Source organism: Dendrobium catenatum, unplaced genomic scaffold (genome assembly GCF_001605985.2).
Source record: "Dendrobium catenatum unplaced genomic scaffold, ASM160598v2 fragScaff_scaffold_1639, whole genome shotgun sequence".
NCBI lineage: Eukaryota > Viridiplantae > Streptophyta > Magnoliopsida > Asparagales > Orchidaceae > Dendrobium > Dendrobium catenatum.
In genome coordinates, this window is record NW_021320101.1 from 1,390,024 (window position 1) to 1,413,632 (window position 23,609).

A 23,609-nucleotide genomic window follows, 5' to 3' on the forward strand; every position below is an offset into this window, starting at 1 on the left:
GCTCTTTAGCATATATAATATATATAAAAATATAGTACAAAATACTTTGTGAAAATTGCATTTGGTTGAAGGGCTTTTATATATTGGCAAAATATATGGTGACTAATAGTCGAATTATATATCATCTATGAGATCATGCATGGTAGGCCAAAATGCCCATAACTTGAGTAACTTTAAGATTTACATTTGATATTTAATTATGGGTGATAAAGAATGAATCGATAGAGATCATAGGCTTCATTGTTAATATTGTTGGAGAGTTGAATCAACTTTAAAAATAATTTTGAATTTAATTATCAAAATTTTATCAAAATTTTAATAATAATCTCATAACTTGAGTAACTTTAAGATTTACTTTTGATCTTTAATTATGGGTGATAAAGAATGCATCATTGGAGATCATAGGCTTCATTGTTAATATTGTTGGAGAGTTGAATCAACTTTAAAAATAATTTTGAATTTTTACGAATTTAATTATCAAAATTTTAATAATAATCTCCATAAATATATATTTTATTAAGGTTGACGAGTGGACTCTTTATGTGGAGAAGTTATTCTGTGCAGACACCGAACAGTTCAAAGACGAATGAGAGTGTCACATCTTCCCGTACACAACATCGATACACAGTAAAAAAAAAAAAATGATGCGACGTTGGAGAGTTGAATCAACTTTAAAAATAATTTTGATTTTTTTTTAAATTTAATTATCAAAATTTTAATAATAATCTCCATAACTATATATTTTATTAAGGTTGATGAGTGGTCTCTTTATGTAGAGAAATTATTCTATGCAGACACCGAACAGTTCAAAGACGAATGAGAGTGTCACATCATCCCGTACACAACATCGATACACAGTAAAAAAAAAAAAATGATGCGACGTACTCTCATTCATCTTCGGATGATGTCTGATGTCCACACAGAATAATTAATCCTTCATGTGACCGAGCAATTTTGGAGCTAAAAAAATTTGTAGGTTTGCACTTAAATTTGTTAAAAATAAAAAAAAAAAGTAAAAATAAAAAATCTCTCTAATCATAACCCGCAGCAGTCAGCTCCGTTGGGCCTTTGCTTTCTTTAAGCGGTGTCCGCTTTCGGCAGCCTTCCCGCGCACGAGGCAGCTCTCTCTCTCTCTCAATCCAAGGCTGAACATGAGAAACTGACCCGGAAAACGACCGTCTGTCACCATCCAATACCAATCTGCCATTTGTCTCCTCCGGTGCACCCTGCATTCTGGTTGCATACTTTGCCCAAAGCACGTCGCACCAGAAAAACACCCAAAATCTTACCCGCTTAAGGTCCCGTGGGTCCCACACCTCCGACCTCTGTTCTCCTCCATGGCAAAGATGGCTTTAACTTGCACCGAGACTCGATTCCCTCGCTCTTTTCCTCTTCTTCTTCTTCTTCTTCTTCTTTCTTTCTTTCATTGGAGGCTCGTAAATGCTCAAGGCAAGATAAGCAAGAGCCTTTACTTCTTCATCTAGTACTCTTCGAAGGTTTCATCAATGGGGAAAGAAGGCCGGAGCTCGTGGCTTGCAGCATTCAAAAGAGCCTTCAGATTTTCTCCGACCAAAGATGCTGATACAGATAAGGAAGATAAGGTGAAAACAGAAGAAAAAGTGGGAAAAATGCATTTTTTATTACCCTATTTGTCACCATACCTTCTTTTTTGTTGCAGAAGAGAGAGAAGAAAAGATGGATATTTCGCAAATCTCCCGCCGGCGAACATCCTCTGAGAACTTTATTGGCGACGGCCGCCGTGCCGCAGGCTGCTGCCTTGACGGCATCCGTTTCAGCTGAGCAGAGGCGGCGAGCCATTGCCGTGGCTGTGGCTTCAGCAGCGACAGCAGAAGCGGCAGCGTCCGCCGCCAAGGCTGCTGCGGAGGTTGTTAGACTAACAAGCTCGAGTGCTTGTCTTGGTAAGAAGGACGCCGCCATTGTCATTCAAACAGCTTTTCGAGGATATCTGGTAAGAGGAATGCTTTTACAGCCACACAAATCACAAGATAGGAAAGTGATTCAATCAAACTTCTAAAAATGCGTTCAAAAGTTTTTTTAATTGAAATAAGATTTAAAAAGTCATCATTTTTAAGCTCATTTTCAAGTTAAAAAATTTTGAGTCTCAACTTTTATAGGGTTAGAACGCCATCTTAATTGTGTACTCCTAATTTTAATAATAATAATAAAACAGAAAATCAATGATCATTGAATTAAATTACTATTTTTAGCATTAAAAATAATAAAAACTTAATGCCTGGATGAGTGAAAAAGAACTTTATTGAAATCCAAGCACAAGGAGAAAAAATTCACTTCACATGAAATAAATACAAAAAATTAATAAATTTCTCTGAAATTTACTTCAATCCAACTCTTATTGAACTGAAATCAACACTTGAAAACTCATTTAATGTTCAAGAGCCAGTCTCTTGAAGGAGAGCAACCCGCCATGATTTGGTATATCACAAGCCTCTTTCTCCTCTAACTGTCTCTCTCTCTCTCTATCCATGGAAGGCAAGGAGGGCATTAAGAGCGCTGAAGGGGCTCGTAAAGCTTCAAGCTTTAGTGAGAGGGCACAACGTTAGGAAGCAGGCAAGCATGACGCTACGATGCATGCAAGCTCTTATCCGTGCTCAGGCGAGGATGAGGGATCAGCGTCTCAGACTCGCACAGGAAGCCGCAGCTAGCTATGTTAGAACAGAGAGGAGAACAAATGCAGTATTTAACATTCACCTTTTTAATTAATTTCTAAACTGCATTGAATGATATATACTAATTAATGGCTATTCTTTTGCAAATTCCTTCAGGTCGGAAGTAGCTTTTTCGAAGATTGGAGAGAACGACGCCGGAAGCTTACAGTTGAAGAGATTCGAGCTATGATGCTTTTGCAGAGCAGCAAGGAAGTGACTTTGAAGCGCGAGAATAAAGCCTTCTCTCACGCTTTGATCTCCCAACAGGCATATAAAATCCTTTATTTTATATCACTTATTCATGTTTTTCTTCTTTAGTAACAGAGTTTCTAATAAAGATTTGATCTTGTTGAGAAAGATTTGGAGAGACAGATCAGGGTTGGCAGAATTCGAAGAAGAAGCGGGGCAGAGGGATCGCCGGACAAGGAGAAGAGCTTCCACGGGTCAAAGGGATCCTATCAAGACACTAGAGGTCGATACTGGATCAAGACACCACCTAGCTTCTTTATCTCCTTCGACTCCGTCGCCATCGAGCGCTCGGAGTTTGCAGATGAGGTCGGCGCCCAACTACATGGCGGCGACGGAATCAGCGATTGCGAGGTTTCGGCCGCAGAGTGCACCGAGGCAGAGGCCAATGACACCGGAGAGAGAAGCGGTGAGCTCGGCGGCAAGGAAGAAGCTACTGTTTGATCCTTATAATGAAAATGATGGTTTGAGTGGGAGGTTGCAGAGTAGTCCGAGTTTTAAGGGAATCAAAGGGTTGAGAGTGGCCTCGGATCAGAAATCGAAGGCGGCGTCGACATGGTGTGAGCAGGAGAGCAGCGGCTGGGAGAATTGCTCGTCGGTGGCCGCAGCAGGCGGTCGGAGATGGCTCCGGTGAAAGAGAGAGACAGAAAGAGAAAGACAGAGGGAGTTGGAGGTCAGTAGTGATGGAGAATCTTTGCTTTTTTTTCCTGTCGTCGGAGGTGGATGGGACATCATTCGGGGAGGAGTCACATCCTTTTGAGAGAGAGATCATAGAACTTTAGTTTTAGTTTACAGTGTTTGTTTTTTCTGTTTTTTTATTAAATGATTTGGCATTTTGAAAGTTATTTAAAGCGTTTTTTTTTTTCTCAACATAAGATCAGTTTTTATTTTTATTTTTTATAATTTGATTTTTTTAAATAGAATTTCTTTCCTGTCATATCTAACAAAGATAATTTATGATGCTTTGTTATACTAATTTTAAATTAGTCATAAGATTTATTAAAAATTAAAAATTTTATGATTATTTTTTCGTTTATGTATATTCTGATATCTGTTTCTATGTTTGATTTACACGAAGAATAATATGATAATGTGATTTATGAGAGTTGAGAAAATTCTTTTTAAATATAAATTTATTTACAGACTATATTTATGTATTTTTAAAGCTATTTTTTAATAGTTTTATGACATCAAGATTATATCTTTTAAGTAAAAAAATGAAAAAAAAAAGATTATATCTTTTAAGATAGGTGCATGTTCTCTTTGCTCATGAGAAAATGTAGGATGTAGTATGCATGATAGGTTTATATGCCATTCAAATAAATGGTCAAATATGTTTTCAACACTGAGGTTTTATTTGGGATTTTGGATGACTTTTTTATTCTCTTAAATCAGTTTATTAGTATAAAAATTTTTTAACTAAAAATTTTGTATTAGAAAACATTTTTATAAAGCAATATGAAAGTTGTCGCAAATGAAGCCTAAAATTTTATTTTTTATTGATGAAAAATGACTTTAACACTAGCCATAAATATTTGCATACAACTGTATTATTAAAAATCAATTTTTAACATTAACTAATTTTTCTAACATAGTTGGATCATCATAAGTATTTTTTTTATCCATCATATATTTACATCTTCACTTATCATCATTAACATTTTTTAAACATTTGGGCCAATAATTCTCAATAATGGGTTCAATTTTCTAAGTGTTATGTTCATTTCTTTTGTACATAAACCAAACACATCAATCACTTATGGGTTGGTTGACAACTTTATTCAAATATAAAACATGAGCTCCTTCATTAATGCCTTGTCATAAATAAGATGTCTGATTAAAATAATGAAATTTTAAAACATAATTTTGATGAAATTAATTATTTAATTAAACATGATAGAATGACAATTAATCTATTGGAGAAATAATTCTGTGCAGAGGTTGGACGCAGCTCTATGTCTAGAGGCAAACCAGGTGCAGCCACGTCAACATTACCAAGTGATACCGAGCAGTACTGAACCACGGTACATAATGAAGGGTGATATGGCGCATTTTAGTTGGTCTCAGAAAGGCATTCTGCATCCGCACAGAATATTTTTTCCATGGAGATGGTGGTGCTGATGATGTCAAGTGATGAAGATGATGATGAGATCCCATGTCTTAGCTTCCTTAATATGACATTGTCTAGTTTTGAAGATTTAGGGTTTTGCTTGTTTCTGTAAATATTTCATGGTTGTCATGTCGACAGGCTTTATTTCAGGAAGCCATTTAATTGTTTGAGAGTTCCGAGGTGCAAAGATCTTTACCCTTTGCACCTTCTGCTTGTTTGGTGCAGCTATTGATAGGTTTCTCTATTTTTGGTTGCTTATGCAACTCAATAGCTCATTTGAAATGACAATATGTATAGCTGTTCACTATTAAATGGAGCCTGAAATGTTATAAATAGCCCAATAGGGATTGTTTTCATACACTATTTATGTGTAATTTGTTGGCTTCTATGTTTCTTCAAGGTTTTAGTATAACAGGACAATAGAAGATAAAATAATAATTAAAAAAAAGCTTTTAAGATGTAGAGTTTTCTACTTGTATACAAGGGCAAATTCAACCTTAATTTTCATAGGGGCAAAAAGTGTAGAATTTTTTTTTCTTAAAGTCGGCTCGACCCCTATTTGTTCATATCCATGATCATTGTATGTTTCACAGATATGTCGGAGGTTCAAGGGGGCAGCACCCCCGAACAAATTTTAGTTGTAAGGATATTTTTAGATTTTATTTACTTTTATCTTATCTTTGTATTTGGTTCAGCGTTTGATTATGCTGGGGGGCAATTTCCCCCTCTCGGCATAGGGTGGATCCGCCCATGCTTGTATATGAGATTAAGGCTTCATTTGGGATGGCTTTCTTACTGCTTGATAAATTTATTTTTTAGTACAAAAATTTCTTAAAATTAAGAAAAAAACATCAATCTAAAGTTGTCCCAAACAAAACCTAAATTGATAGTTTTTCAGCAAGGCATTTGTGACCCTTCTGTTATGGCAGTAGCAACGGCTGATCTATTTATTTATTTTTCAGGAATGGAGTGTTGTTTTCTAGACTCTTATTATATTGATTGGACAATAAGTATATTTTACCCTTTATGTGATGAAATTGATGAAAATTATCATGCATGTGGATGATATCAGTTGAATGCCTAACTAACATTTCTCATGTTCATTAACATTTCTTTGAACTTTTATGATCAAGAAATCAATTGAATATCTTTCCTTTTATTCATATGAAATCAATTTGGTTTTAAGTTTACTTTTTTTTAAGTCTGCAAACTGATATGGCTAATTCTTAGTCTTGGTTTATAAGAAAGATCAATCATTATTATCCATTGACCATTGTCATCCTATTACTTATAATTTTCTCATATGTTGCCCACAATAGCGTTCATGTACATCATCGCCTATAAGATTTATGCATGTAGGCCATATTATATTGACACCATTCGAAATCTTGAAGCAGGACATTTGTAATTGACAATGAACATTAGTTGTATCATTTCAGCTGGGTTATTTTCCATGATTTCTTCCTTTTAGAATTCTCCACATTAAGGCTCAACATCTCTTGCATCCTCCTTTATATGTTTGTATGCAAGATTTTTGCCAAAATATTAAAACATTAAACTCTTATACATAACCATAATAAATTTTCTAACATGCAATAATACACATAAGAGTTTATCTTTGCATGCTATGTTGTGAAAATAATATAAAACAACTGATGTTCTTTGATTAAAGCTTATGAATTCAATTGAGATTAATTATTTAAACCAAAGTAAATCTCAAATTGACTAGTCCAGTAGAGTTCTACTAAATACATCATTAATAAAGCTTCCAAAGTCGCAATTAAGTTTAGACTTAGGTTTTGTTTGGGACAACTTTCTTATAGTAAAAAATTTTCTAATTTAATAATTTTTATACTAAAAAATTACTTTAAAAAATTACAAGGCAACCATAACACTTAGAGAGCCTATAATTTTCATATAGTGCTTTTTTTAAGGGATAATGCACATGGCCAACATCAATCCTTGGGTTATATATATATATTAAATACAATCTGAGAACCTCGTCATCATCTGACAGCATTTGCATTAGTATCAACCGAAGAAGAGTAAATTTCCCATTATCACTGCCCTTTATGTTCTAGATATAGAAAATTTATAACACAACAGATCCTGCCCAAAATTTAATTGAATGTTGACAAAAGAAGTTCATAAAGCGTCGTTTGATTCAATGCATAAAATATTAAAGTTTAATGCATATTAACTTCATCCATTTAGGCTTCGTTTGACACGTCATTCTTGTTGCTTCATAAAGCAACTTTCTAATAAAAAATAATAATTTTTTTGCACTAGAAAGCTAAGCAGCTTTAAAAAGCAATAGAAAAGTTGTCTTAGGCTTCGTTTGGGACGGCTTTTATATTGATTTCTAAAACGGAGTTTTAGTACAAAATTAAAAAATGGTGTACTAAAACTCCGTTTTAGAAAGCAATAAAAAAGCCGTCCCAAACGAAGCCTTAGGCTTCATTTGGGATGGCTATCTTATTGCTTCTTAAAGAAACTTTCTGATACAAAAATTAAAATTTTTGTACTATAAAACTACTTTAGGAAGCAATAAAAAGCTATCCCAAAAAAAGCCATAATCAAATCATTTAATTTTTTTATGTACCAAAAATATCACTTATGTTAAATACCATTAAACCCTCTTTTTATACATCTCTCTCTCTCTCTCTCTCTCTCTCTCTCTCTCTCTCAATATTTTAACATATTGAATTACAGATCCAAGTGTCAGCCACCTTGTTTGTACATACAAGCATTGGACTCACATAAACAGCCTGATTGGGATACATCACATATATACACTGTACAATTTCAGTTAAAAACTTCAGAACTCAACTTCTGAAATACTCTCTCCACAGAAATGGGATCAACATCAAAACCAAAAGTCTCTCCACCATACTGCACATACAGATACTCCTTCGAAGACAATGGAGGAGGCAGAAGCTGCCGAATATTGGCCAAATCTGGACTTGGTGGTTGGGGCAGGTCCTTATCCATAAGTGAGTAGTAAACATCAGCCATTAAAAGCCAAATTGGGTCAGGATTAATACTGGCAAGTCCTGAAAGTGCCTTTATGGATTCATCTCTCAGACCTGTTACATTGCTACAGGCAATTCCCACAACCAAACCACTCACCTTATTAAATACTGTTTGTAATGCTGGAGCACTCCTTTTATTTGAAGCAATTTCGGCAATCATGTTTAAGATCGCCGACTGAATTTTCATGGTGGAAGTCTCAGCCATTGGATGTTCGGATGTCAGAGAGCTGCTTCGATATGGGAGGAGTAATGGCTGAGAATTCTTCGATGGCGAAGGTCTTCTTTGAAAAGGAGATGAGTTTAACAGTTTCCAGATGATAGGTCCATCGGTATGGAATCGGCGAGCAAAGAAATCTCCACCAGCTATCTGGACCGTTTTGGTCAGTACACCTGCACATCTTCTGATGACTGCCTGAAAAGATTAAAAATGTTTATGGATTAGATGATTTGCTAATCTGAAATTAAGAGACGGCTAAGTGAATGGAAAAGTTGTTTGGGAGAGAACACAGCTCTAGATAAAGAATTTTTGAAAGGATGAATTAGGTTTCAAGCATAGAAAAGAACAGTGTGGATGTAGGCTTCGTTTGGGACGGCTTTCTTATTATTTCTTAAAGCAGTTGTTTAGTACAAAGATTTAAACTTTTGTACTAAGAAGCTGTTTTAAGAAATAATAAGAAAGCCGTCCCAAACGAAATTGTAATCTGTATGACAGTTTTCAGAAAAGTACTCATGCTTGCTTTCTGCAATAGAAGATTTTCCCCTTCAGGTCCAAGAGCTCGGTCAGTTGGCAGTAACCGGATCCTCGATAAGGATAAAGAGTGAGCAGGTAAATAAATTCAAAATAAATAAGTTTAAAAAGATTGCATATGCCATCAACCCCAGTAAAGGTCTAGCTCTTTGATGGATTTGCTAAGGAAGCTAAATGAACTTGATCTATTGTTTTGAGCATGATTGATTTTATTGATTGCTAAGGAAGCTGACTTGCGAGGTATCAATTCCATTTACTCGACAGAGATAGAGAAAGATGCTATAATGCAGGGAGGTCATGTAATTTCAGCAAATAATTAGAAGAGCAATTGCAGCTCAAATGGAGTAGGATTTGGCCTCAAAACTATTAAGGTAAAATCCAATGCCAGATAATGTCTATATTGATGATACCAAAGGCCGAGTCAGCAATAGCCGACAAAAAAACCTATATTGGTTTTCCATAGTCCACAGCCATAGGATGAGTTCAATTTCAACATTGGATTGAATTCAACAAGTTGTAAGTTTACATCATTTAGGGCCAACTTATTTCACTAAAAGTATTTAAAAGTAGGGCTGTCAAATTAGCGAGCAAGGCTCGAATTATTTCTGATTTGAGCTTGACTCGACTCATTTGCACCCCTACTTCTGAACGCCCACAAACAGCAGACAATGGGTTATTTAATGGAGATCCAATCCTAAAGAAGTACACTGAATAAAACAAAGTTTCAGCTTCAAGTTCAGATTTCATTGGAGCCCTTACACTGCTGACTGGACATGGCAATTTAGTTACACAAAATAATTATGTTTTAATTTGATCATTCATTAGTTGGCTTAGGTGAAGCAGAGGCCTAAATTAATAGTTATCCTAAGCCAAAACCGTAAAACTCTATTAGATTGACAATGTGGCTGAAGTTCTACACTTTTTTCGCTACTATACATATTATGTAGTTTAGAATCCAAGAAATTCTAAATCATCTGTTGAACTGCAAAAGCAGAACATGCAAACAATATCATCCTAGCTATCAAGTTCTGTTTTTTTTGTTGGGAGGGGGGGGAGGGAATTAGGACAGCGCCAAAATACACAGATAACACATACGCGAGGCTTGAGTTCAGGACTTCTAGTTGGAAGCCATAATCCCAACCACCAAATCAAGGAGGGTTGTGTGAGACTAGCTATCAAGTTCATTACTATAATATCACTCAAATAAATAGTAGTGATATTACAGCAAATGAGATCATGAAAGCCCCAGCCCAGTCGCACCAAGGATCACTCATGCATCGGGACGCCTATCATGTATTGCCTGTCAACATTTCCCCAAAGAGTTGATGCGCATGCACACAAGTTCAAACTAGAAAAAATAAGAAGTATGATAATCCAGCGGGTCTATAAGAGTATAAAAACCATGCTGCCTATATATATTTAGCAAAATTCCATGAATAGTTCATGCAATGATGATTTTAGCCATTATATTTAAAATTAGTATGGATATCTTGAGGAGGCTGCCTGTAGTGTGAATCATAACACGGCATAAACAAAATTCAAGATAATAGATCGCTATAAAAAAAATGAAGAAGTAATATTCACCAATCTAAACGCCTCAATGTTGAACCATCACGGCCTAGGGCATATCATAACCAAACAGTTAAATACTTCATACCATTTCATCATCCATATTCCACTTGTTTGCAATCTTATTTGCTTCATGATGATGTATGCAAGCCAATTAGGCTTGCTTAGAAAGACAACATATCAAACTTGCAAACATATAAATTAGGTGAAACTTAGCAGCAGTTGAAAAGAACATATAGGTCAAGAAAACTGAATTTCATTAAGTATGTGAAGTGCTAATTAAGATTGTACCACTGAAATTCTATTCTTCAGGCAGATAATCAGATAAGGCCAGATTTTGTTCATTGCAGGTAGCAATCTGTTTTCATCAACATCTTCATCTTCGGCATCAATCTCATCTTCAAGTTCATTGAAAGAACATAACTGAATAGCTCTCCCTATTGTAGATTTGCTTTTTTTCTCATGCCTGTAAGCTTCCTCAACCTTTGCAAGACACATAGTAGTATCCTATAAAAAATACAAATTTAGAAATAAAATAATGCATAAATGAGTAATGAAAAAGCAAAAGAATGAAATTGACAAAATCATTCTTTTGCTTTAAATTTTGTCCCAAAAAAAAAAAATCAGAAAACACAAAATTAGTGATACTGACGTTTTGTTTATATCCTAATAAAATTTTAAACCAATGTTGCAAGCAAAACGATATCAGTTTGAATTTCAGCCATTCAAACTGCTAAAGATAAAACTATGCAAGCAAACTAATGTGATGTTCTCTTTGGGGCCAGATAGTTTGTAACTTCGGTTTGACTAAGAAGGTGAAGTTTGGAGTTAGTCATTAAATAAATAAATGAAGGGGATAAGGTCAGGACGTGGCTTTTCCATTTGCGGGTGTTATGTGAGGCAGTGTGGTTTTTTGGAATTATTAGAGGGTCTATTTTCCACAGTTTGAGAGGATGCGTGCAGCTTTTTTGGAAATTTAAATTAAAGAGGCGTTGTTGGTGTTGAAAATTTTAAATTAAATTGGTCATTAATTTGAACTTAAATTAAGCTTGTGCCAACCTTGTCAACTATCCTAACTTATGAAGAGTATATTTAGTGGCCCAAGAAATGTAATTTATAACTTTTTTGCTTCAATACAAATTTTCATTTTCAATTTTTAATCTTGTGAGTGTAGTTGAATATATGCTTCCTTTGAGTGCGGTACAAAAGTGACCATCAAATTTCGGATAGTCATTTCCTTATGCTAGCTTGAGTATTTGATTTTTGTTTCTTCGATAAATTATTTCCATGTTTTATTTAAACTACATAACTCGTTGTTGGCTTGTTAAATTCTTTTCATTTTAAGCAAACTATGACATGTTAGAAATCTAATTTGTAAAAAATAATTCAATTTGCTCACTAATTTTAATTATCTATAATTTCTTGTAGAAAAATTCTTAGATATTTTAGATCATTTCATTGTCAACTAATCTTAAACTCTCATATTACCCGTTCATTTTAAGAAAGCAAATTGAATTAATTGATTACTAGTGAGATGTGAATTTTCAATTTTCATTTGCTTGAAATATGCACCATATTAATTGCATTAGAAAAACTGATCTTGAGCCGTTCTATATAAAATTAGTATAAGAGCTTCAGGTTATGCTAACATGTCACCTAGAAGAGAAATTAATTATGACGATAATTTAATAAATTGTAAAATGGATGAAATTTTAAAATTTTTGCAAACTAAATTAAATGAATTATCGAACGAAGGAAATCATATCTACGATGACATTATTTGATTAAAATAAAATTTGATAATTTGAAAGCTAATAAAATCCATGAAAGTGAATCTCAAGTGAATTTCAATCATAATAATAAACCAATTCATTTGAATGTAAATTGCACATCAAAGTATTTAACAATGATGCTTATGGAAATCATAGACATCAAAATTTTGGCATAGCTGATTGCATAATAAGATAAGTTAAACTTGAACTATCTACTTATATGATAAATCTGATCTTAAAGCTTTTACTGATAGGTTAATGGATGTAGACAACTTTTTTGAATATCAAATAATGTCTGATTAACAACAAGTACAATTTACAAAGATGAAATAAACCAATCAAAGTAAAATTTTCTAGATGAGTATGGAGAGAACGAAAAAGTTAAAAAAAGGAACTTACTAAAAGCAAGGTTAAAATGAAGAATTCTAAAAGAAAAGTATTTGTCATCAAATATTAATTATTTACATGACTAATTTAATTCATTAAATAAATGGAAGAAATTTGTTAATGAATATAAGGATAAATTTAAAGAACTGTTGTTGTGTTCTAAGTTTACGTCTAGTTTGAGACATAATAACAAAAGAGATAGCTCATTACTATATTGCATCAATTAAGCATGCTTTCAATTTGCACTAGCCTTTAAATAAATGTAAAATTTCACGTCTGTGAGGGTTACCACATATTTAAAGAGTTCATCATTTGATTCAAGCAATTAGATTTAAAATGTAAAATTACATCTAAACGAAGTAACACAACAATTAATAAGGATTATAAGGAAAAACCAATTCATCTTTATTTGAGTCTAAGATTCCTGTAAAGCATACTTAAGATCAAACAAATTAGCCATTATTCTTCTGAGTGTCCTAATAAGAACTAGTATGCAAATGTGGTGGAAGCGGAAAATAAAATTAATGATTTCGACAAAGCTCATCGTTTTGACGAAGAGATTAGTGATTATAAGATTACTTTAGCCAATAATCCTTGAATGTCAAGGGTTTGATCATAGTTATTCTTTAAGATAAATCTCATTTGAAAAGATATAAAAAATTTTAAACATATTTTAAAAATTGTGAAGAAATTAAAAGCTTATAATTTATAGCAAAAAGTGCATGAAAGTTGTGCCTAAGTTGTCTTAGACCGCATGAACTTAAAATCTAAATCACATCCACAAATATATAAGATAGACTAGGTAGATAAATTTGGTATTTTGCGTCACAAAGGTGTCTCATTTTGATTCAATTTGCTACCTTTGTTGATAGGATATAACCTAATGTGTTACCCATGGATATTGCTCATGTATTTTGAGTAGACTTGTGAGAACCGGGTTTGCCGGTTCAACAGAAACAAGCGAAGAAGACGAGTCAAGAGGGCAAAACCATGGGCACAAGAGTAGCTGGTGGAACCGAATCGTGTGACTAAATAAGGAAACGCGTACGAATATGAAAAGAAGCAACTCCTCGTATGAGATATCCCATATTCGCTAACTCCTTTTGAACCGCAAGAATAGGGGACTGATTGAGAGGAAGAAAAAGGAGAAGGCAAAGAAAAGAAATAGAGAGAGGGTTCAGGAGATTGTTCTCTATCATGCATGTGTTTGATTAGCGGATCCCTTATCACACATCCTTAGCAACAGGTTGATTTACAGGTGTTATGTTAGGCATGAATTTGCTAAATTACTAGTAGGTCACTTTCTTGTAGGCTAAGTTGTTTGGATTTGTTTTAAAATTAAAATTCAAGATACAACAACAACATCAACATCAAGTCTTTGTCCCACTACGTGAGGTCGGCTACATGAATCCTTTTTCTCCATTGTGCCCAATTAAAAGTCAAATTTTCCTTTAAACCTAATAAAGAAACATCATTTCTAATATTTTCTAACAAAGTCTTTTTAGGTCTACCTCTACCTTTCTTAATATAAGTCAAATCTAATACCTCTACTTTCCTAACTGCGTCATCGGAAGGCCGTTGTTTTATGCGACCAAACCATCTAAGGCTACTCTCTCTAATCTTATCTTCCAATGGCGCTACTCCAACCTTTTCAGGTGTTGGAAATTTTAATTTAATTGGGTTTTAATTCGAACTTGAATTTAAACTGATCACCCGTAAAATTATCTACAAGCTTAAGTTATGAAGAGCCTATATATAGTGGTATGAGGCAAATGATGAACAATTTTTGCCTTGAATAAAATTTTTATTTTTTCAATCTTTAGTCTTGGAAGTGTAAGTTGGATAAGTGGTTTATTTAAATGCAGTACAAATTCAAGTATCTGATTGTAAGAGAAGTCATCGTCTTGACACTAATGCAAGGCCAAATATTATTGACTTGTTCAATGCTTTTCATCTAGATCAAAAGGTGATGATACTTTGGAAATCGTATCTGTAGAAATTAATTCAATTTGCTCATGATTTTTTTTCGAATTTATTGTTGAAATTCTAAGATATCTTCAAACATTTCATTATCAAATAGTCTTAAACTATAATATTGCTTGTTTTCATTTAAATTAAATGAGTTGTTGAATTGATTGACTATTAAATGATATTAAACTACATTCCTTCATATGAGAGCATATTATGCATCATATTAATTACATTTGAAAACCTACTGCGGAATTGTTCTGCATCACAAACCAAAAGCTACATGCATAAAATTTATAATACTGTGAACATACCAATGCACAAAGGTTTAGAAAAAGGTATTATCAAGCTCATATTTGCATCATACCTCCAAAATGTTGAGGGCAGCCAGACAAGTTGATTCCTCCTGTGAAGAAACCAAAGGAGTTGCGGCTTTTAAGCATGAGGATGCAAGAGATCCAATTGTCCTTCGATATCTTCTCATATCATTCAGCTTGAATAGTAGTTCTTCTAAGTGTTCTAACTGAAGCTGAATGCCCATGAAATTACCATTTTCTAATTCATCAAAAAATAATGATCTAAATAAGAAATTACTCATTGGGGATCATTAAATGTAAAAAAAACTTTCAGTATTGAGATATGTCGAGAAAAAAACAGGTCCACGACCATATATTAAGAAAAAGATGGTGCAAGCTAACAAATATTCAATCATAAGAAAGTCTATATACAAAAAATATAATATAATTTTTCACATGAATATCAAGAGTTTCAAATGCAAATAGAAAATAAGTTAAATTTAAGGAACGTGAAATGATAAAAAATACATATCAGCATGTATGATTAAGAGCCTCAGTAACTGATGTCATCATCATTATCTTGCTTTACAGCTTCCAGAAATAAAGGGGGTAGGGGGATCATTCAGCCTAGGTCACAGGAGATTTTTGAACATATTGATGTGAACATATTTATCTGATAATCAATATCCAGTTTCTCAGCAACTGGAGTAAGAGATGATGCAATATGAGAAATAAAATAGTAGATTTCTACAAAAAATAAATAAATGAGCCATATGGAAATCTCATTTAAAGGACAATGGCAATGAGTTCAAGTCCAACCACTAATATTTTCTCCTACTTTTGGTTTTATTTTGATAAGCTGTAGAGTCTATTTGCTCGTTTGTTGCCACCCAACTTATTCATCATCTAGCTCAAGGTGATGTGCTCACAGCTCACACGCAGGGCTTATAGCTCAAGGAGATGCGCTCACAGCTCACAATCAATATTAATTTTAGAAATACTAAGATTCTAAATTTAAAAATGTGTTAAGTAATAAATTTAAATTAAGTATAATTTATATATTTAAACAAAATTAATGAGAAGAAAAAATTATATTAAACGAATTTATTACAAAAGATTTGAGGTTAAAAATTTATAAAAAATAAGTTTAATTTATTTTCAGCTTTATGCTTTATTTTCTCAAATTCAAATATTAACGATAAAATTTAACTAGTAAAATCAAGACCAATTAAAAATATTATGTTATATGTTTGATCTAAGCAAATTAAAAAAAATGAAATTTAATCATGTCACTATGTTAAATAATAAATTAGAAGTTTTGAGGATTTATGATGATAACAGTAAATATTAAAATGATATAATAATAATAATAATATCATTTAGATGTGAGATGCTTGGAATTATAAAAAGGAAGAGTTTTTTCACATTTTTTAATTAATAAAAATGTTATTCAAAACTTAAATAGAGTTTTTTGATATAGTTATCGCTAAGGAAAGCGACATTCAAGTGGCAAACTTATTTTCCAAGAAAAATGGGTGATTATGTTTATATTTTATAGTAATGACTTTCACTCTTTTAAATTTAAAGTATTGATTGTTATGACCCCTTGTATGCATTGAGAAATATTTTTATTAATACCATATTTCTATTGCAAACATCTAAAGTTATTTTCTCTTCTTAGATATAAAATTCTCATATTGACATGAATGTCACTCAGCACTCTTGATATTTAAATCCTATATTCATGATATGATAAGAAAATGCAAGGATTTCAAGCAAATGCATGATGAGAAAAATGTAGTGAATATATTGCATATAAATGAATGCATGGAATTCATCCCTTTATAGTATTGGTTGAGATGCAATGTACCTGCCCATAAAGTAGAACTGTAGAAGGATAAGAATTACCAACCTTTACCGGTTTAAGTTGGAAAAGATTCCACAATAATATGTTTTTAATGGTATGATTTAGACGATGCTCCTATGATGGTTCTATTATAAAATAAAGAGGCATAAGGTTTAAGTTGGAAAAGATTCCACGACAATCTATTTTTAATGATATGATTTAGCCGATGCTCCTATGATGGTTCTATTATAAAATAAGGAGGCATAAGAACCCAAGTAATATGTGTTCATATAGGAGGCATAAAGGACTCAATAAATAAATTGTGCTATGCACATCAATGCATAATGACTTGAATGAATATTTGATTGAATTTGTGCATACATAAAAATGCATAAGGGCCAGACTAAGTGAATGTTAAAAACTTTGAAGGCATAAGGGCCAAGAGGGAATTGATGTGATATCTTATTAAATGTTGTTTATTTTTATTATCTTACGATGATACAAATGTTTGCGCAATTATGACATTTATATTGTGATTCATGGCATATATCATTAAGACTAAATTTTGTGTTGAGACACTATACTTGATAAAGCATAACATTTTATATGATTGAAAAACAATACTTAGTATTGCATATTTATGATTATTGTTGTGGAACTTTATTCAAACATAACATGTTTTATTATTCATGATGTGGTTATAGATTGACAAACATATTACTTTACTCTCCATGCATTAAATATTTTTGTAGATTTCATGCAATCTACTAAACGGTTGATGCTCACTCCTATTTTATCTCCATGTGTTATTGTTATTTTAGGGAAGAGTGAGGTGGGACTAGGTTGATTAGAGGTTGCAGGTTTCTGATTATATATATATATACATATACATATATGCTAGAATGCAATTTTTTTTTTTGATAGATAAAGAGAGAGGCATCATAATTGTTGATATGGACTCTTTTGATCATATAGTTTTGTGACATGAAATAAATGATGTCAATGATTTCCACCTTACCATTATTGTTAATAATGTATTACTAGTTAAATGTTATTATGAATAATGGACGGAAAAGAATAAAAACTTTCCAATTCCGCTAGATAGCTGCCAATATATTTCTATTAGAGAGAACTGATAATTTTACATGCTTTACATTCTATTCAACTTTACAGGCATTGACTATTGGAGGAGCATCCTTATATAGGATGTATCCCTCTTTTGCCGACATTTTTAATATGAGAAACATCAACAAGTATGCACACCTTAATTAATCTAAAATTTCTTGCATCAAAATAGCGATTATATTGTTGGCTCAAGAAAAACGGCACGAATGCATGAATCCCGCTTTGCAGCCGTAAGATTCCATTTCCCTTAAGTCAGATTGAAGTTAACCAGATTTCCCCTGAGGGTAATGTCAGGGTTTAAAGATCTGGGGTCCTTACTTCCTATGAGCGCAAGCCCTCATAGTTAATTACCTCTCTTACTATGTAAGAAATAACTCTCGATTAATGATGAATAAATTTTAGATAATTTTAGTCTCAATAGTAGAGGAAATGGAGGTAAATCCGATCAAAATCCTATGGTTCCGTCATCCCGGGTATACCGTAGTTTTCAGTCTACCAACAATAACAATCATTGGCCGTAGTATCAAGAGAATATGATTAGCAGCTATGGGTTGCCTCCTCTCAGGGATCCCGAGTAGACTGAAGTGGTTAAATGTGGGTTTTAATTTTGTTAGGTGTTTTGGGGTTTACATCTATTAGAATACCCAGAGATTTATTTAGTTTGGGATTTATGACTTCGTTTGGAAGTAACCCAGGAATTTGATTTGGAGCGGGTTTTATAGCTTCTTTATGAAGTAGCCTAGGGATTTAAATTTAAATTGAGATTTACAACTTTCGTGGAAAGTAAACCGGGTATTTAAATTTAGTTTGGGACTTAAGACTTTCGTAAAAAATAGCCCGAATATTTAATTTGGAATGGGGCTTATTACTCTATGTATGAGTTGCCCAATGATGGGTCTTATAACCTAACTCTACAGCAAAGCTGCCCATAGGTTTTAAATTATTTGGGAAGGACTTATGGCTTCCCTTAGGAAGTAGCCTGAAAAGCGGGTCTTACAACTTAATCCTTTTAGACTAAGATGTTCATAGGTTAAAGTTTGATTGTTTGGGGCTTAGGATCATTGTTATTTATTTAACAATTTTCCTAAAACATAGGACTTACGACTTTCGTAGAAAGTAGCCCGTTGGCGGGTCTTACAACCTACTCATATAGACTAGGATGCCCAAATAGCGGGTCTTACAACTTAGCCCTATAGGCTAAGATGCCTGAAGGCTTTAATTGCTTGGGTAGGAAATCCTACGATAAAAATTCCACATGCTTTGAATATAGGAATTATAATTATTGTACTTCAAAACATTATATAAAGATGAAATTCTTTCTTGAGGCTTTTGCCTTGATTTTTCAACAAAAGTTATTTCATATGATTAGATTTAGATAGGGACTTACGGCCTCAACTAAGGTAGCCTAATGATTTTTAATTGGATAGGTCTTAGTACTTCGTTAGAAGTTGCCTAACGATGAGTCTTACGACTTAGAACCTTAAGCTAAGTGGCCCGAGGTGTGAGTCTTATAACCAAGCCCTATAGACTAGGCTGCCCGGATGAGGGGTCTAAGGTTGTATTATCATCTAAACGTTTCCCTCAAAGGTCGGACTTACGACTTCTATTAGAAGTGGCCGAGGGTTTTAATTAGTAGTTAGGAGTTAGGTCAATTTTTACCCAAAACTTCCCCCTAGGGTCGGGCTTACGACTTTCCTACGAAATTTGTCGGGTAGTGGTTTGAGTTTGATTGTTTGTTTGTTGAGTTGACACCAGTGTTTTGTTTTAAGAGGTTTGACACTGAGTTAGTGTTCTAGTTGTTCTGTGCTCGTAGTCTTTTTCTACTACAGTAGTCCACTACTCTACCTGTTTTTCATCACAGTCGCTCATACTAGCTTTTTCGTATTTAACTTTTTTTGCTTTTCAGTATTTGGTTATACTTGCAGTAGTTTAGATTTACTAATTTCCCAGTATTGATTTAATTTATTTATGATGTACTAACTCTTCATGTGCTTGTTTGTAGGAGTTCATAGCCAGTATTTGCAGTAACCGGGGCTTGTAGTTTGCAGAGGAGTTCAGTTGATGTAAAGTTTTGAGAGTTTCAATTTGTATTGTTGGAGAGTTTGTGAGGATTGTGTTGAGAGCTTGTATATGTCTGATTAGTGGAAACATTATTTCTCTTCCTACATTTCTGCATTTTCTTTCAAAAATTAATTTAATTAATCAACTAACCAAAAATAAAAAAATTTCTAGTTAATTGTATTAATTTCGATCTTTAAAATTCTCATATTTTAAAACTCTCAAAATTTAAATTTCTCATATATATAAAAAAAGAATTCATTTAAAATGCTCTCGAACTTTGAAACTTTTGAATTTCAAAGGCTCTTAAAAGAAATATTTAGATTAGATGGACATGAGGAGAATGAGTGCTTGTAGGTTCTCCACTCCCACGCATTTGACGATATAGGAGACTTCGAAGATTCAATTAATCAATTATTTTGATTACTCTTAATCAAATTAATTTTAATTAAATCTTAATTAACTAAATTAGATAATTAATATTTAAAATCTAATTTTAATATTTCAATTAATTCAATATTCAAATTGAATTTGCCTCTGGATTTTGAGAAAATTTTGGCAACCTCCCGACGTCTTCTCCCCACCGAGGGAAAAGTCGGGACGGCACTGCTATAATTTCTTCCTACCTGGACCTAAAATTGACAGCGTAGGGTCTTCGATTTTAAACCATCTCAGCAGGATCTAAGATCGACTGCGTGAGGTCTTCAATTTGGAACCATCCCGGCCGGATCTAATATACGATCATACGATGGCCCGGGGTCTTCAAATTTAAAATCATCTGCCCGGATTAAAAATCAACGGCGCATGTCTTCAAATTTAAAACCATCCGCCCATATCTAAGATCACGGCGCGGGTCTTCTAATTTTTAAAATCATATCGACTGGACTTAAAGTCGACGAAGCGAGGCCTTTGCTTTGAAACCGAGATTTGCTTGCTTTATTAACGATAAAAACAAACTCCCATACATATTAATGTTATATTTTTACTTATTTAATTCAATATAATTTGTTGGAATAATCTTATGAATACACCAAGCACTTTGAATTATGGTCTCGGCTTACGGGCTTATTTTAATTACTAACCATTGTTTTATTTGAAGTGACTAGCATTTGGAGCAGATTATGAGATATACATGTGGGTATTTTCTCAACCAAAGTGGTAGGCATGAAAGGGAGACGAAGGAATAGCTTAGTTGTTTTTAATTACTTGAGATACTCACATAAATTGATTACACGACAAGGCAAAATCGTGAGAGAGCCACGAGTGGGATTGGTCTGACGTTAAGGCGTCGGACTATGGATTGGGGTTCGGCGCTCAAAGAGTTATGACAAACGAAGCTAGGGTAGACGTCGGACGTTGGCGGCGACTGGAACGTCGAGGTGGGTTGGTTCAAGCGTCTGGGTTGGGCGTATGGAGGTGAATCATACGAGGGAGAGGGTTCGGCGTCTGAGGTGAATCACACGAGGCAAAAAGGCGTAGGGGCACTGTGAGGAGGCGAAGAACAGAATTTAGAGAAACTGTGTGTGAGTCCTCTCTTTATTTTTTTCCCTTTTTATTGAGTTAATCTTTGAATGGCAGTTAGTTCAAAGGAAGAGCAACGACGTTTGGTGTGGTGGAGCCGAACTAAGAGCGTGAATAGATGCGCCTTTCAAAAGAAAAAATTTGATTATGCTATTTTTTATTTAAAATTCGTCAACATATATCCACAAAATCTGGATCTTGCTTAAGCCAATCGTAATGCATGCATTGCAGTTTAGAATTCTAGGTACAAGAAAATCAGATGTATGAACAAGAAAATGAGTTAAATAAATAATATTGACAAAGATTCACCTGGCATAGACATCGAAGTATTTTCTACCATATCTTGAGCAGAAGAAACATTCACCATGACATGTGCATTAAATGATTCAGCTACACCAGGCAACCTACAAGACTCAAATCTTGAAGCCTTTGAAATCTCATTCACTGCCTAAGCAAAAAGATAAAACAAACTTAATGAAAAAGGTGATGTAAATTGGAAAATAACACCACTATTAAACAATAAGAAATTCAAGATTTCTAAAAAAAATGAAAAATGCAATTCTGGGGAAATATAAGCAATAAACCGGTACCATATTCACCTTGAATAAAAAAGCATACATATTTGCATTTCAATGCTTTTCTTATATATCTTATCAGGTCAACATGACCATAGCTTCATGTTTGAACTTTTTTAAATATTTTCATTTTTCACAAGAGTCTGAAGGTAATCCTTCAGCTTAATTTGCATATGGATGTCTAACTTCAACCATTAACACTGCTGTCATTTGGCTGAGGGCAACAGCAGCATGGATTGATTCTAGAGAGTGTTGATATTTATGCCCAAACTCAAAAATCGCTAGAGAATAGCTCGAATTTTAATTCTGCTAAAAATAGAAATAGATTTATTTCGAAGATGGCTCATTGAAATTAGTTCCATTAAACTAAAAATTGGCTCAATCCATAATATGTACATATGCACACATGCATTCACACATAAATACAATATATATATATATATATATATATATATATATATATATATAGAGAGAGAGAGAGAGAGAGAGAGAGAGAGAGAGAGATTTCAAAATAGTCCTCCAACTATTCGTATGCGGTCAATTGAGTCCCAAAACATGACATTTCTCTCTATCGACTATATAAAATTTATCTCAATTTAGTCCTAGAGGGCCATTTGGTCTACTAGTGTTATTCTGCGTGGAATATGATTGTGTCGATCAATCGGATTTGGTTGTTGCCTCAGACCTCAATCAATTTTTCGTGCTCGTTGGGTGGTGTGGGGGATTTACCCCTGCTTGGGTTCCCTTTTTTTTTGTTCATACAACGCCCCTGCGTTGTGTACCCAAGCGCCACGACGCTGCGTTCCCAAACGTCCCTATGCTGATTAACAGAGAGCAGAGCGCCGCAGCACTCTAGATTTGACGCCACAGAGCTATGTGAAGCTGCAATATCATCAGACAGAGGCTTGAGCACCACAAAGATCAAAACTGGCGCCACTGCGCTTCAAGGCGGACTAGACAATTTTATTTCTTATTTTTTTTTTTTAAGGGTTGCGTCCCTTTGTGTTATTAACATGACTTTCTCTTGTATTATGAGTAGTTAGAACAAGAAAATTGTGAGACCGGTGTAAGAGAAGCATGGAGAGAGAGAGATAGAGGAGAGATATGTACTTATTTCTCCCCATTTCATAGTGGATTTCTTGATGTGGTGTGGCTCCGTAATTTTTTTCCCTATTTTGAGTTTTTCCACATTAAATCCTGGTGTCCTTTTACTTTCTGCTGCTTTTTACTTTCTTGTTTGTTTCATCGCAGTGTTTTGCTCCTCATGCCCAACAAGTAGAGGGATTAAACTGGTCGCAAACAAATAGTTGGGAGGCTATTTTGGGCTTTGACTATATTTATATATTAAATTTTAAATTTTATTTTATAAATATAATAGTTCTAGCTCAAATCAATTTGACAATTGACTTGAAATTGACCATTTTAAACTTAACTTGGAACTTGAGTCGAATCGAAACCTTTGATTTCTAATTGAGGTAAGCTAGCTCATAATTTACTCAATATCACCACTAAATCCAAATTCAAGTGGTAAAGTACAGTCTTTAAAATCCTTGAACACTTTTTAGACCAAAAGCAATTTTCAATATCCAAAAACCAAAAGGGACTACCAGTACATGGAACTCACATAAATGCATGATCTGGAGAAGGGTTGATTTACAGTCTTACTCCT

At 33.7% G+C, this 23,609-nt stretch overlaps 2 protein-coding genes across 3 annotated transcripts in view; one reads left to right on the forward strand and one right to left on the reverse strand.

Annotated features, from left to right (window-relative positions):
- Positions 1 to 1,461: 1,461 nt before the first annotated feature.
- LOC110110674 (protein IQ-DOMAIN 1) lies at positions 1,462 to 3,791 on the forward strand. 2 transcript variants are annotated; one of them, XM_020842267.2, is made up of 5 exons: positions 1,462 to 1,601; positions 1,679 to 1,969; positions 2,512 to 2,715; positions 2,805 to 2,954; positions 3,046 to 3,791. In XM_020842267.2, exons 1-5 carry the CDS (start codon positions 1,506 to 1,508, stop codon positions 3,565 to 3,567), a joined length of 1,263 nt encoding a protein of 420 aa, XP_020697926.1. In that variant the 5' UTR covers positions 1,462 to 1,505; the 3' UTR covers positions 3,568 to 3,791. The 2 variants fall into 2 exon arrangements, with proteins under 2 accessions (XP_020697926.1, XP_028556974.1); XM_028701141.1 differs by having other exon boundaries at positions 2,512 to 2,688.
- Positions 3,792 to 7,651: 3,860 nt separating this feature from the next.
- The window catches only part of LOC110110675, a 52,170-nt gene continuing 36,212 nt past the window's right edge, over positions 7,652 to 23,609 (reverse strand). Inside the window, exons 14-17 of the mRNA XM_020842268.2 lie at positions 21,675 to 21,813; positions 14,887 to 15,074; positions 10,684 to 10,899; positions 7,652 to 8,487 (exon numbers count right to left, since the gene is read on the reverse strand). Coding sequence (XP_020697927.1) covers positions 7,849 to 8,487; positions 10,684 to 10,899; positions 14,887 to 15,074; positions 21,675 to 21,813 — 1,182 coding nt within the window. The 3' untranslated portion in view covers positions 7,652 to 7,848. The remainder of the gene's footprint in view (positions 8,488 to 10,683; positions 10,900 to 14,886; positions 15,075 to 21,674; positions 21,814 to 23,609) is intronic.

What these genes read in the sequence shown, in the direction of transcription:
- LOC110110674 (XM_020842267.2), top strand. Translation starts at nt 1,506, where the DNA reads ATGGGGAAAGAAGGCCGGAGCTCGTGGCTTGCAGCATTCAAAAGAGCC. An exon ending in ATACAGATAAGGAAGATAAG is followed by an intron (nt 1,602 to 1,678) that starts GTGAAAACAGAA and finishes TTTTTGTTGCAG; the next exon opens with AAGAGAGAGAAGAAAAGATG. An exon ending in ACGCTTTGATCTCCCAACAG is followed by an intron (nt 2,955 to 3,045) that starts GCATATAAAATC and finishes TTGTTGAGAAAG; the next exon opens with ATTTGGAGAGACAGATCAGG.